General features: G+C 45.1%; 1 protein-coding gene across 1 annotated transcript; it reads left to right on the forward strand.

The window, feature by feature from the left end:
- The first annotated feature begins 165 nt into the window (after window positions 1–165).
- Window positions 166–13,077, forward strand: pms1 (PMS1 homolog 1, mismatch repair system component). The gene is made up of 13 exons (XM_057057778.1): window positions 166–294; window positions 866–1,005; window positions 1,147–1,329; window positions 1,533–1,635; window positions 1,998–2,161; window positions 4,545–4,661; window positions 6,964–7,086; window positions 7,164–7,310; window positions 7,394–8,145; window positions 9,731–10,183; window positions 10,357–10,487; window positions 12,019–12,179; window positions 12,273–13,077. Exons 2-13 carry the CDS (start codon window positions 874–876, stop codon window positions 12,471–12,473), a joined length of 2,667 nt encoding a protein of 888 aa, XP_056913758.1. The 5' UTR covers window positions 166–294; window positions 866–873; the 3' UTR covers window positions 12,474–13,077.
- Window positions 13,078–15,212: the final 2,135 nt, after the last annotated feature.

A 15,212-nucleotide genomic window follows, 5' to 3' on the forward strand; every position in this document is an offset into this window, starting at 1 on the left:
CAGTGCGTGGCAGTAACCCGCGTGCTTTGTACAATTGGCAATATATTTGTTCAACAGAGTTTAAGTATAGCTTTGTAAGAGCTGTTTTTAGCATAACATAGAATAGGTGAAAATTGGATAACATTGAATTTTCTCCGTTTAGTACAAATTCAGGGATTACAGTAATGGCTTCCATGGTCGCCGCCGATCTAACCAATCAACGAGTTCCAAAGGGGGCGGGAAACAGAACATTTCCGGCTTTTTGGCTCGTGTCTGTTGTTTATTAAATATCGTCTATAACTGAGTACCGTTCAGGTTCGTAATCACATCATTTGCCTTATTTATAGCAGTTAGTTTCAATTAGATTTTGTAATTCCGTTAGTATTTGGGTCTTATTTCTGAGCTAAAGACATCGCATTTTGTTGTCAGGACATTGTCGGAGATAATGTTTTGCATGCACGGAGTGCATTAAGTTGACGATTAAACTAAGAATGTCGCCAAACAAATTTTGTTATTTTCAAGTTTTATTTACCTTTGTATTTTCAATTAGCCATTAATTACCTAAATGTTAGTTAATTTTCTTTTGTTTTGATTCTTCTGATCATAAAGCAATGCAACCTATGATATGTATCTTTGCATTAATACTACTCACTACTGCATGTATACACACACACACACACACGTACCGGTACACACACAATATACTATTCTATTCTATGGATGTCAGTCACAATATGTGGGGAAATGGCATGCTTGGTGGAGGTGTTTTTTCCCTATTTAGTTTGTAATATTCATTTACTCCAGTTTCATTTGGCCATTTGGCCACTGAAACCTTAGACATCCATTTGTTAGTTCTGTGAGATCTAAACCCAGCTTTCGTCCACAGTTAACACTATGAAGCAGCTGCCTCCAGACACGGTGCGGCTTCTGTCCAGCTCCCAGGTCATCACGTCTGTGGTTAATGTTGTCAAAGAGCTGTTGGAAAATTCCCTGGATGCTGGGGCCACCAGCATTGACGTCAAGCTGGTACAGTATTTAAATGAATAAATATTTAGTTTAACAATAGGAAATGAAAGGAACTTAGAAACTAAGAATAGGAAGAAAGTAAGTAAATCATATGAAGATATGGACGGTTTACAGTGTGGATTGAATTTTTATCGTCTGCAGGAGAACTATGGTCTGGAGCGAATAGAGGTCCGTGATAACGGTCATGGAATCAAAGCTGCGGACACCCCCGTGATGGCCGTCAGGCATTTCACGTCAAAGATCTGCACCCACGATGATCTGGAGCATCTGGAGACGTACGGCTTCCGAGGAGAGGCCCTGGGTTCGGTCTGTGCCGTGGCTGAGGTGACAGTTGTAAAGCCTGATCTGCAGGATGTCTGTGTAGATTCTCAATCATCCAGGTCATAGTTATCCAAGGTAGTTCTCTTTGTCAACCGGACTGGATTTCTTCTCTTTGAAGACGTTTCTCCTTCTATCCAGAAGGCTTCTTCAGTTCTGTAGGATGTGCACGTGCAAAACCTGGAAATTGTTCTTGGTTTTGTGTTCAGGTGACAGTCATCACGAAGACAGAGGAGGACGACGTCAGCACTCAGTACACACTTAATTTCACAGGAGGGATTGTTTCAAAGAAGCCATCTCACTTAGGTCAAGGTGAGCTTTAAAAATCTGTCGTAGAGACTTTGGGTGGTTCTCTAACGCAAGAAAAACATACATGTAGACTCTACGAGAAGGGCTTAAATTAAATCATACAGTACAGTAAGTACAAACAGATATCAAGTTTATACATTGACATGGACATTGACTTGTAGCTGTGGGTAAAATGATCTTTTTTGATCGGTCAATAATATTTACAAATTTAGTTCTAATCTCTGAAATTTGAATAAAACCCATAGAGAAGAATTAAATGCAGAAATATCTCAGGTATGCCTTATAATCACTTCAACATCACTTTGTTGTGGTAAAAATAAGTGTGTCCTCAGTATCAGGTGACACCACTGCTCTCTGTCTTACAGGAACAACTGTGAGCGTGCTGAAGCTTTTCAAGAATCTCCCAGTGAGACGACAATACTATTCTTCTACCAAGAAATGCAAAGAGGAACTGAAGAAAGTGCAGGACCTGCTGTTGGCTTACGCCATTATCAAGCCTGAACTGAGGCTCACTTTGGTTCACAACAAAGTTAGTAACGTCTCTTTCTTGGCACAAACGTATATGATTCAGGCTGTGGTTCACGCCTCCACCACCAGGTGTCGCCGTTTGTCTTTAAATAGCTGCTGCCTGCCTCACAGCGTCTTCACTGACACGTGAAAAATAACGCCTCAAATTACACATATAAATCTTCTGAAAGAGTTTTCTATATTGTGTGACATATGTTCAAACTTTTAGATTTTGAGATGTCAAGTAGTTATTGATTTTTTTTTTAAATGGGACTTTCTTAATTGAGAAGTATGTTGTTTACATGACAACAGATACACTGATCTGAAGCAGGTTTAGTCATTTGTTTGGCATTCGATCAATCAATACATCCAACATGCTGACTAACAGCAACAAGGAGTAAAACTCAACCAATAAACACATTATATTGACAATGCCAAATATCAATCATCAACCTGCCAGCTTCTGACAGAAGCTGTAAGTATGATGGTTTAAGTCTTCTTTTTTTTTAAAAAAAAAAAGGAGCTACATGTGTTCATGAATGCAGCAGAATTAAGCTTTGGATTTAAATCAGAGGCCCAATTAAGTTTGGAGTGTTTAATGCAGCCACTTCTATGTGGTTAACTGTCACAGCCGGTATATTTATTGTCGATTTCTCACCTGCTCTCATTTAAAATGCCTCAATTGCAACAACAGATTATTATTATATATATATATATTCAGTTAGAAATGACTATTCTTGTCCTTTTTTGAAAGTGATTTATTGCCCGCTCTGCTCAGCTTCACCCAGATTTCTGCAAAGCTTTGATTTGTCTGGCTCAGACAACGTCATCTGAACTGGAAGAAGCAGCAAAGCCTTAATGAAGAACAGCAGAACCCAGATTTGTCCTCTTAAGAAAACTTACATAAGCTGAATAAAAATAGTTGATGCTTGTTTGCAATAGAGAGCAAACTTATGGTCATAGTTATTCAGAAACTGTAAAATAAATACAAATGGCCATAAATTAAGAGCGTATATTATGGCAATAAGCTTGTTTCCCATATAAACAAAACAAGAGTACTTACTAATGCAGAATAGTTTTTTTCTTTTTTTAACCAGCTGTAGAATTCCATATAATAGTTAGACAGTTAGTCAATTTGCTCCTTCCCACCACAGCTCAGTGTAGCTGTCAAACACAAATATGGCCGCTCGTGAACTCTGATTTGGCTGATTATGACGCATGAGTAACTTGCAGAACACAGCTGCAGACTTAACCTGAGATTCAGTTTCAGGCCCCAGCAGTTTGTACACAGAAGTGTATAGGTGGTGGCGGGTCAGCGAGGGGTCACACGAGCGCCGTATAACTTTCATAGAAATCCAGGTTGTCGGGAGGGTGACGAGCCCATTTTGCACAATCAGCGCTCAGTTGCCCCTATCCTTTATCTCCAACGCTGCTTTTCCGCGTGTGTCGTGTTTCACGGCTTCTTCAGGAACTGTTTACAGGAGTGATCCGTTTACATGTGCCAGAATTTGTATTTAATAGCTGAGGCATGCCTTGCAACAGAGCACATGCTTTTGGAAATCAACACCCACGACACATATTCCCCTGTGGATACAATCTACAAGACCACTGGCAGTTGTAGGCATATTTTATATAAGCTTCTCTAGTATTTTCTCATCTGAAATGATGGTAAAATTATTTAGCCTAAAGGAAAATACTTGACCACAGTTTGTTGCCAAAAGGTGAAACTTTTTTTAATGCAATTTTTACAATGCTTTACCTATGAGAGTATTTGATAATAGCTAACTCTTTAGTTTTAGTCCAAATGTGATACAAAAATGAGCCACAGTGCCCACAGAATCAGCCCATGTTGTTGTTGTTGTGCAGCCAGATTCTGCTAGGGTTTGATAGCTGCTGTACCAATCCTCAGCTCATTTTCACCTAAGTAACAACAACATTGGTAAATGAAACCGAAAATAGCTTTAACAAAAAAAAGACATCTTGTAGTTTCCCCTCTTGAGCTGTGCCTAAACAAAGTGCAAATGGGTGTTATTAATACATCCGGCCACCAGTGGGCAAGCGAGAGGCCGTTGGTTTAAATTCGCTCTGCTGATGCTCACAGATGAAGAAAACTACCTGTTGCTAAACTTCCAAATACGTTAAACTTCTTTCTTCTTACATTTTTAAATAATTAATTTGCAATTTTGGTGTATGGACCTTTTGACATTTTATATTCTTGTGTAGATTTCTCTCACACTGTTTCCATTTAAAGCACTCTAAATCTATTCTAGTTTTCTTTAGGTTAATACCCCCGACACTTCTAAATATGAATATCTTTTCCTAATAAATTCCCAATAAACCAAATCCAAGCAGAGTTTGAAGATGAACACTGTTGGAGATGGACTGTTGGTGTCACTCTGTTGCAGGTGGTGTTGTGGCAGAAGGCCAAAGTCCCCGATCACAGGAGCGCTCTCGTTGCCACGTTGGGGCCCGGTGTCGTTGTCAACTTGCTCCCTTGCCACCATCGCCAGGAGCAACCAGAGGTTAGTTTCAGGGGGGAAATAGGTGAGAGAGTCACAGAACAGTTCTATGTAAATCCCAGTTTAAGCCCACTGTTACTATGGTACCAGTGGGTCCAGCCACTCAGACCCATTTGTCTTAAACACGATACTTTGAGCCTGAACCAACAGGAGGCCATATATGCTGTAGAATGTGTAAGAGGAGAGAGTCAGACATCACACCGAGGGTCATTAATCCACTGAATTTTGTCCTTGGCTTGAGCAGCATTTCCTTGATTACATTCCAGTTTGAAGAAGTTTGCTCCCATCTGTCAGTGATCATCACACCATCACAACCCCCCCCCCCACACACACACACACATTTTTATCTTCATCAGTCATTTGTGCTGTCGAAGGTCTTCTTTAAAAATAACCTTTAATGAATCTGATTTTTAGACCAAATTCATCCCAGTTCAGGAGCCCAGTGTAAATGAGAGAGATGCACCGATCAGAGTATCAATCAGTAGTTGATTTATTATTTACATTGTTATTACGTTGAAGCAAGTGTGTCCCGGGAGGTGCAGCAGTTGCTTCAGCATTCAAAGGTTGGTTGTTGATTTCCCGGTGCTAACGCCCTGCGAGGAGGTCTCTGCCAGTGTGATGGGCGGAACTCGATGTAAAAGGTTTTGGCTGATTAAACAGGACTTGGCAGCTCATTTACAAATCTGTTTAGTTTTACCCTGAATCTCTCTCTGACTTACTTTTTCTTGCATCAAATACCTGCGATGAGTGGTTTTTGAACAGCAGATCCTGCACGTTGTACTTGACCGTGAGCTAATAACCTCATCATGGACGCCTGGGCTGAAGCCAGCAAATGTGGTCAGCTGGTGCCCGGCCAACTATTCTCTTGCCCTTTTCTCTTGAGTTATTTCCTGATGAAGACTGAGTGTTTTTTGTTAGCTAAGCTTTGTGGTACTGCTCGTAATTGAATTACTGTTGAGCAGCAACTTTCTGCTTGGTCACGGTAGGTGTCATGTGGCTCGTACCTGCTGCCAGGCACCAACTAATCTACTCTGACAGATATGGAGCAGCCCTTTTCACCCTGTTTCTCTCTCATTTTTCCTCTTTGTTGTTGTTATTTTGCTGCTGCCCACTTATGAGGACAACCTTTCACCTCTTCCCTCTGACTTCCTGTAGTAATGAAAAAGAACTTGGTCCTGAAGGCTGAAGCTGAGTGATCAAGGGAGCCAGGTTGACAATTTCACGGGGCCTCACTCAGGGAGCGGTGTGAGAGCTGTTCCTCTGCACAACCAAATGTGACGCTCGCTTTTGGTACCAGAACTACAAATAGCTGCGGCCCTTTGGGGCCGTTTGTGCTCCCATAAAGTGACCCTAATGAGCAGAAATACAGAGAAGCATATGTGCCGCGACCTGAACCCACGGTTCATTTATTAACTTTATTTGCGTGCATTGCTTGTGGTAATGAGCCTTGGACCCTGTGAGGGGAAAATAAGCACAGCTGTTTCTCTTGCAATCTGCAAAGGATTAATGGCTTTTCATAATTTCTTACTAGCCTCCGTTGAGAAGGACACTTATTTTATGTCAAGTCATCAACTTTTGCTCGTGCGTGCTCCCTGTGAAAGGAATTCTGGGTAGAGGTCAGCAAAAATGATCCAAATTACAAAAGAAATATATGTAAATGCTGAAGGTTTCTGCTGAAGCTTGCATGCAGATGTGCCAAGAAACTGTCTTTATGCATTGTTTTAAAATTTACAGTGAAAAGTTTGACGCTGCTGTTTCCTTATATAACTGCCAATATTTATGGGATTCACTTTTTTTCCTCTCAAATACTTAAAGTCCTCTGCTGGATTTATTCTGGGGGGGAAAAAAATGACATGAAATCTCCAGGAAAGCAAACGAAGCGTGGGCAACACACACATTAAAAGGCTGCCATCTTCTTTAAAAGTTGCTAAATGTAAAGTGAATTTAGAATGGGATGAATTCACTGAAGAGAATCAGATGTAAAGGAGGAGAGCTACTGCCCGAGCAACATGAATTGGTGGCTTTCAGCCCAGCTCTGCAGCTGTGATCTGCACTGACACATTCAACTAATGTCTGCCATAACAAACTTTTCGTCACAGCTGGTCAACATCTGTCAACTCTAACTAATGTCTGTCACACTTAGCATTTTTGCCATAACGATGTCCACTAGCAATTGTCCCGAGCTTATCCTGCGAGTAGCTAAGTCACTTTCTCCTGAACACAGCTGCAGAAAAGAAAAGAAAAAACAAAGTTAACTGTTATTGCTGTGCTTTTATTTATTGGTATACATTTCTATTCTCTTCAGATTTTTTTAGAAGGCTTTTTTCCAAAGCCGGGAGCAGACTACTCCTCTACAAGCTCCTCAAACCCTGACAAAACATTTATATTCGTCAACAACAGACCCGTCCACCACAAAGACATCATGAAGGTAGGAAATGGACGCTAAATCAAATGAAATTCTTATTCAGCAGCACTAACATGTATTTCTTTTTTTTCCCTTTTCAGCTGTTGCGGCAGCACTACACTGCACAGTATCCGGATGATGGATCCCGAAGCCGTTATCCCGTCCTTATGCTCAGCCTCACCGTGTCTCCATCCTCGGTCGATGTCAACCTGACCCCGGACAAGACCCAGGTTCTTCTTCACGACAAGGTTGGTTGTAAAGGCCCAGCTTTCGATGCAGTGATCAAATAAACCAATCCGAGCCTGCCAGATGTGATGTTTTTGTCCGTTAGGAGGCCGTGCTTATCGCCCTGGAGGCATTTCTGGTGTCCTTGTATGGCTTTCGGCCTACTGATGACCCTCCAGCTCTGAGGCCGCTCAGCTCCGAGACATCGTGCGTACCCTCTGAAGCGGCGTGGCCCGAGGAGGAGGCCAGCCTCGCCCCCACAGACCTCTTTGGTGACGCTGATGCAGCAGTAAGGGCTGACGCTCCACCGGACAGCCAGACCTCAAACGGCAGCTCGTCATCCTCTCTAGCAGAGGACTGGATCGTTAACCAGATGCCAGCTGGTTCTGAGTCTAACGCGTCCCTCCACGACCAAAACGACCTTCTGTCTGCAGAAACAAACGTAATAAACAAGCTACCTGAGATGCTGGAGGACAACGCCTCCACAGACGAGTGCAGAGGCCAGTTCTCAGCTGAGGACTGGAGCCGTGGCACAGCTTTGACTGACCCCGTCTCAGGAAGGCCCCTTCAGCCCGTCAGTATCCACCAACCACCACAGACCAACGTCTCTGCTCCAGACCAGGCTCTGAGCAGCCCCGACAAAAAGACGCTGAACGCCATAACGGAGAAACGCGCTACGCTGACGGCTTATGACCTGATCAGCAGCCGGGCCATGAGGGCACCTCTGTCCCCCGCCGCTCTGTTCGAGAAGGAGGCCAGGGCCGACGTCCTGAGGGAGAAACCCGCAGCCGGCCTGCAGGATATCAGCGCCGCTGTTCACGAGAGGTGGAAAAATCTGAGGGAGGAAGATCGCAAAAAGTGAGTTTCCAGACCTTCACCTTTCCACGCAGTTGTTTCCATCTCTTGTTATTCGCAGGACACGGAGACGGGGCGAGCGAGCGAGCGAGCGAGCGGGAGAGAGATGGGGGAAAGTTTGACCTGTCATGTGAAAAGCCGAGTCTGGAAATTTTATTGATACAAGCTGCGTTTCTAATTTCCCGTCATTTGAGTCTGATAGGGTAGATGACTTTACCTGCAGTAACAGGTATCGCTAATGGTGAAATATTGACTTCCAAAGTATGTCATCAATCCAGGGAATGCTGACATTTATTTGTCATTTATTTAGTGTTAAACCTGAGTGACTCTATTAGAAGAGAAACTCTGAATTAGCAGCTGTTTCCCTCAGCAATTCTTTATCTTTGTAAAGTAATCTGACAATTGTGCAGAATTGCCCGTTGTAAACATGCGTATAACACATTTTTGTTACCCCGCTAACATTTAAAAGGACACATGACACATGACAACCGCGAGGGTCCAAGCGAAGGATGTGAAATTATTACTGGAAATGTGTTTTTAGCTAACCTGGGTTTGGTGGCTCGTAAAAACACATTTAATTAATTGATAATAAAAGTACGGACTATTCTGAACCTCTGATTAAAGAAAAGAATCTGACAGATTTGTGATGGCCCAGACTTTGACAATTAAAACTTTGACATTGATGATGATTTTAAAGAAAGTAAAGGAGCTTTTCGGTGCTTTTTAGAGTCTTTGTGTCACAGCAGGAGATAAACCATGCAGCCAACGGCGTCGTGCATTAGCACACGTCCAAATCTTGTTAGAATGCTTGCAAATTTGGAAAATATGTATCGGCTGTGCGCGAACCCTTATGTAAGGAAGAGCGTATGGAGAAAAACCATCTGCTGCTGGGGGAGGACGCGGAGCGGACTTGGCTGCTGTCCCCGCCACTCTGGAGTGGCACAGCACTTCTAGGAACTCCACGAACACGAGTTCACGGAGCTGCTGATTATAATACCGGGTGCTGATGCCTGACAGGTGAAGATGGGCAGGAACATGACTTTGCAAACAAAGGAAGCAGCCGATATCGATGGCAGTGGCGACCAGGATCATTAGATAAATGTCACAGCTAAATGGCGACAGGTGGCTGAAGGTTTTATGCATCTTGAAGATTGAAATGGCAGAAGCCTTCTAGCTAGAGCTGATCTTAAATACAGAGCAAGAGTTGTTGTACACGGGGCAGGTGGAAGATTTGGTGGCCTCTGATGGTGAGAAGTCACCTTCTGTGAAGGTCCTCAGTCATTCAGTTCATGGTCATTCTGGTAGTTGAATCATAGCAGTGGTTTGAGTTTCATGAGGACAGTTCACCTCTCAACCAAGAGGCTTCATTAGGAGATCCAGAAACTTACACACTCCAGGAGCCATGAACACACTCGCTCACCTGGTGGAATAGCTGCTGTTAATCTCAGCCAAATGGAGTTTTCCATAGCTGTATTGAGCCATTTCATGTTTATTTTTAGAGCTTCCACTGACTTGCTGCGAGAGTTGGTAAACGTAGACGTTAAATGTAACTCCTAATCCTTCATTCAATATGACTTCAATTTTACAGGTATGAAGAGAAGGCCCAGAAGCACCAGGCGCAGCACGAGCAGAGGACCAAACTGGCCTCTGCTGAAGGTCCCGCCGAGACAACTCTGGGCACGAGGGGCCAGAAACGCAAGGCCCCGCCGTCCAACCAGAAACTGCTGGACAAGCTCTTCTCCGCACAGCCTCAGAAGAAGAGCGGGACTCCTGCCCCCAAGCCCTCGCTGCCCCTTCCCTGCAACATTCCCTCCCTTCGGCTGCGGCTTCAGCGCCTTTCCTCCCAGAGCAGCGCGGTGCCACGGGGCCTCCGTCTTGTAAACCAACTGGCCTCTCGGAGCGCCTGGGTCATTTCATGCGGTCAGAGGCTCATGTTGTTAAACCCATTTCGAGTGGAGGAAGCCTTGCTGTTTAAGAGACTTCTAGAGAATAATATACTCCCAGCAGTGAGTCTGCAGACCCCTATACAGTTAACAGATGGGTAACGTATCACATCTTCACGTCCCAGCAGATAAATGACAGATGTTTTCCTTGTGGAAAAGTTTCTTTGGGCTCATACGATTTTTAAAAACAATCCCTCTTTTGCCCCGAGCTTTATCCAAACTCAGCATGTTGTTGTGTGTGCATTATCTTATTGTTTATTTCTTTTTGTAGAAGTCTAGGAGGAGCAGAATATACCAAAGCCTTGTGCAGCATGGAGAAACAGAGCCCCGAATTAAGCGGAGAGGTGTTCTTCTGTGATCCCCGGCTCGTTGCCAATGGCTTTAAAGTCAGACTCATCCCAGGTATGTTGTGATTTAAATGTCACGTTGTCACACTGTTGTCGGATGCAGTTTCATTCAGAGTTGCCAAATTACCGAACATTCCTCCAACATGGAGCCCGTTTCCTGCGATGGTTTCGAGAATGCTACTGATGACCGCCAGCTTTAAAGCAGCTGGTAGCCGTTAGCATGTAGCTCAAACCACAACTGCAGACAACTGAAGAGCTGTGGAGACTCGAGAACCAAGATAATTCATGTTCTGCTTGTTTTTAATCAGAAGTCACCTGGTAGAGAGGCAGCAATGACATCCCAGAAAGGTTGCAGCATGCACACCCCGTTCACACACACACACACACACACACACACACACACACACTCACGTTTAGACACCATTTAGGCTTAAATAACTCATTTTGTCACTAAACTGTACTACAGTCTGCTTCAAACCCCCTCAGGGTGTAAATTAATAATAAATAAGCGTAATGTTGCGAGTTGACAGCTAGCGTGTAAATAAGAGTGATGCTGTGACCAAAGATTCATTTATTTTCCTTCGTTTTGTCGTTAAAGAGGCGTCCTTGTGCAGCACAACAGAAAAGGAAACCTTTTGTGATTCCTAAAGTCTCGCTGTTTAAAGGTCTCGCGGATCGTCTCGTTTAACAAACCTTTGGAGCCGCCGGCCGTCATGAATGTCACAGTTCAGCTCTCGCTCAGAAATGTCAAACGTGACGTCCCCAGTAACTGGATTACAGGCAATTATTTTGGCTAATCTGGTTAGCTATGGATGAAACCAAAAATTTCCCCAAAAATCGTCGGCCCCGATGATTTATCTGTTCCTCGTCCTCACAGATGTTGACGATGACGTAAGAGGAGGCGTCGGAGTAGTCTAACGTGTGGTGTAAAAATCCTTCCTGGGTGCGGAGATGTGATGTGGACGGACCTTAAAACGCACACTTTTGCCACCTCTGACATCATTATTGTGACATTAGCGCTCCAGCTGAGCGTGTGCTGCGGGCTGGAGTGTTGGTTGTTTTCGTTCACCTCGGTTGACATTGGCTCTCTGCCTGACCGAGCGCTCTCACAGTGGGTTTGTACCCCAGCGTGCAGGTGATGAGAATGGTTGCCCTCTCAGAAATGTGAGGAATTTTCATTTGGTGCTGCCAGGCCTCGGCGGGTACGGCAAGCTAGCGGAATCTGCGAGGAGGCCGCATTGCACAACCTGCACCGAAGGTCCCGTCGTGCCAAAGTGTTTATTAGAGCTTTAAAAAACGAGCTTTTTCACTTAACCCGCAGGCATTTATCAGGAAAGTAAACCATGCGTGATTTCTCTAGTATTTCCTCATGATATGAGGAGCCATCATTCCTCCACCCAACAGGACAACTTCCTTCCAGTCTGCTGTGGCTTCTATTAGCTATTCAACACTCCATTTGGCCTTTTGCTTGTTTGACTTGGTCGCGAGTGCAGCTGTAAACCACCATATTTATTTATTATTCTTTCCTGGAGATCGTAGTAGCGCCTGGAGAAAATGATTCCCTGTTTTCTGCTTGTCTTGGCCAGCGCTCCCGTCAGCTGAGAGACATCTGGAAGTGACGGCCATGGCGGACTGCGTGCCTTTCCTCGGTGTGGAGGACCTCAGGGAGATCCTGACCGCAGTTCTTCACGGGAAGGCGCGGAGCGTGAAAGAGTGTCGACCACTTAAAGTCACAAACTACTTAAAAGTGAGACGGGACATTCATTAAAAACGCTGCTTTGGTTGATGGCGTCGGTGCCACCTGAAGCGTCTCTGAACATGGGTCATTTCCACCGTCCAGGGCGAAGCGGTGCGACTTGTCCGTCAGCTGCCCGCGAGTCCGTCCCGGGCGGACGTGGAGGAAACGCTGCGGAGGATGGAGCGGCAGCTTGGTGAGAAGAACCGGACCTGCATCCACGGCCGACCCTTCCTCCAACACATGGGCGACGTCCCTTCTTCAGAAGAAGAAGCCAGAGAGATGCTGAGGCCTCTGGAGCTGTGATCCTTTCCTTCCAGAGAACTCTCTGCAGAACTCTTGATGTGTCGTGTAATTAGAACAGTAAAAAACAAAACGGTATTTTTCCAAACGTTTACTGCTTATTAACATCGTTATCACTCAGGAAGGAGCCCAGATTCCAGGAAAATGCACGTTTCAGCTGCCTGAAAAACTATCAAACGGGTCCCGTTTCACGAATCTCTCCTGATTTCTTTTTGACTTGCAGAAACTTTCAGAGGAAAAACACACAAAAGAAGTCATAAATCCCGGTCGGCACGCGGACTCGCTCCACGTGCAGTTCTGATCCTGCGGTTTCGTGAGCCGGATTCTTGCGCGTTTTGCATTTTCCTGAATTAACAACAGCGCGTGTCATCCGATTCTGCGACTTGACCTGGGTCCAGGGAACCGTGTTACCCACAAACCTCCTCGTGGCACCAGTGGAATGGCTGTGGCGCCGAGCCAGGGATGCAGCGCTGTGCCAGCTACTACCCATAATTCTCTTCCTTCAATTAGTGCCAGCTGCTCGGCCTTTAGTATTGACAGATACTTGTACATTATCCTGGGCTGCAATAAATGCTTCGGAGATTTGCACTGTAATTTCAACCACAAACTTTAACAAATCCTTGACACTGTGCTAACATGCAGCGCGACCACTTCCTGAATCCACCGGTCCATTACAGCGTCATTGTGCTGCTGCTCGTGTTTCCCTGAGTGGGAGACAACCGAAACGCCTTTTGCTCTATAAACAGGAGAGGGCAGGTAAAAATATGGGATTTTTATAAGTTACAGAGTGGGAACTTTATAGGATTAATGCCATAATGTATCAATAATCTTCTCAGCCCTTAAGGGGTAAATTGAAAAGGCCACAGGTGCATTTTACCTAAGCGCAGGTTTGATCTGCGATGTGGATTTCAAAATAAAAGCACGAGCTTCCCGTCCAAATATGCAACAGATCAAGAGATCAGCATTAAAAAATGGGTCCAAATGGTTGAAATGTCGACCCGTGTCGACTGGTTCTCACACCCATGACAGACGACAGCAGTAGCTGACGCTCAAATCTTAATGATTCTATCCACTGGGCGTTGGTATTGATATTATTATTGGTATTATCTTTATTACATTTATGTTGGTAAATAGAAAAGAGGGTCATCAACGGCCGCTCTATTTCTATCCACACACACACACACACACACACATATATATTCTATACGGCACCTCCACTCAGCGTTTGATTGGCTGAGATTCAGCTGGCTGCGCGTTCAGTCCATAAGGGGCGCACACGTACGCGTGCACGTTCCCCCCCTCGTCACCGTGTCATATGGACACTGAACCCCGCCGCAGGCAGCGGTGCAACCCGAGCGCTCGTCTTATGATAATATTATAGTTAGGAACGTGAAAGGTCAAACCACAGCGCGGCTCGTTTTACGAGGCCTCTGCTGAGAGGACCCACAGATGGCTGCGCCGGTGCCCCGGGGAAGGGGAGAAATGCCCCCCCGACCCTCCTCCCTCACTTCTTCCCTCAGCGTTTTGCCCCCTCGCCCCTGCGGCGGCGCTCGTTGGGAAACGTACGTGCCTCTGGCCCGCTCGCCCTCAGAAATGCTTGGGGCAGCAGAATGTCCTCCATACAAGCTGCCTCCAGCACTCAAGGGACATATCAGAGTAATTGGGGGGGATTAACTGATGATCATCTTTTGACCATGTGACCATGCTGTTAAAAAGGTCAGCGGCGCTCCTCTTTGCCAGCTGTCTTTTAAACCACCTGTTTCACACATTTTAACATTTTCCGCAGGCAAACGGAGGTATTTGCCAATGATAAACCGGCGGCGAGGAGGGAAAATAAAGCAGTGGAGGGGATGCAAAAGGTGGAATCGCCAAAGCCTTGATACAAGAACGCTCGTTTTACATTTAGCGTCATCTAGATAGTTGCCCGCTCTCTTATTACTGCCCCGGTGTGCAGAGCTCCCGCTTCTCAGGTTGTATTCAGCAGACGGGGAAATGTTACACCACTCTAACAACCCAGAAGCAAAAGTACTCTTTAACAGAGTCATCAAATCCAAAATAAAATTACATCAACTATATTTAACCCCTTTCCCGCTCTAATTTTGGAACTCTTGTGACAAATAGTCCCATAGGGCACCGCGTCCAGGCAATAAGCAGCACCTGTTTCTGCTCTGAAACCGTAGAAAGAAGGACGTTTGTGCCGCCATTTCAAAATGTCCAGCAATTCATACAACAAGCAAGTTGGGATGGTAATCTGAACAGTTCCTAGGAAGTAAAATTGTTGCTAGAAATGCAGAAATGCAGATTTCCTCCCATAATCGGTGTAAAAGCTTTGTGCCACCCAACAGGAGGAGTTTGCCAACATCTACGGTCTGAGGTTTCCCTGATTTAGACAGCTTTAGATCAACTGGATTCCCATTTCTGAATCCCTCTAATGCCACAGGAGAAGGTGAAGCCAGTCTTCCTGGAAACCCTGTACTGGCTTTACATCGACTAGAAAACACACACGCTCCATTACGGGTGATCTTTCCAGGACTCGTTTGTCCCACCTCCTTGCTACATGCTCTCAGATCGGATCACTGGACCCCAACACCTTTGTCCCAGGAGGACGTTATTAGGCGTCTCACACCCGTTAACCATCAAAGTTGTGGTTATTCTGCCGATAATTGGCGCCGCCGGGCTCCGCTAACGGGCCTCGGGCGCACGCTAATGTGATGGGTGCTAACTCCCCGCAGGATTTACTGC

The sequence above is a fragment of the Takifugu flavidus genome, chromosome 1 (assembly GCF_003711565.1).
Source record: "Takifugu flavidus isolate HTHZ2018 chromosome 1, ASM371156v2, whole genome shotgun sequence".
In the NCBI taxonomy this organism is placed as follows: domain Eukaryota; kingdom Metazoa; phylum Chordata; class Actinopteri; order Tetraodontiformes; family Tetraodontidae; genus Takifugu; species Takifugu flavidus.

Coding starts and splice junctions, on each gene's coding strand:
- pms1 (XM_057057778.1), top strand. CDS start 874: ATGAAGCAGCTGCCTCCAGACACGGTGCGGCTTCTGTCCAGCTCCCAG. Junction 1,330..1,532: donor CGGTCTGTGCCGTGGCTGAG/GTGACAGTTGTA, acceptor TTTTGTGTTCAG/GTGACAGTCATCACGAAGAC. Junction 8,146..9,730: donor AGGGAGGAAGATCGCAAAAA/GTGAGTTTCCAG, acceptor TCAATTTTACAG/GTATGAAGAGAAGGCCCAGA.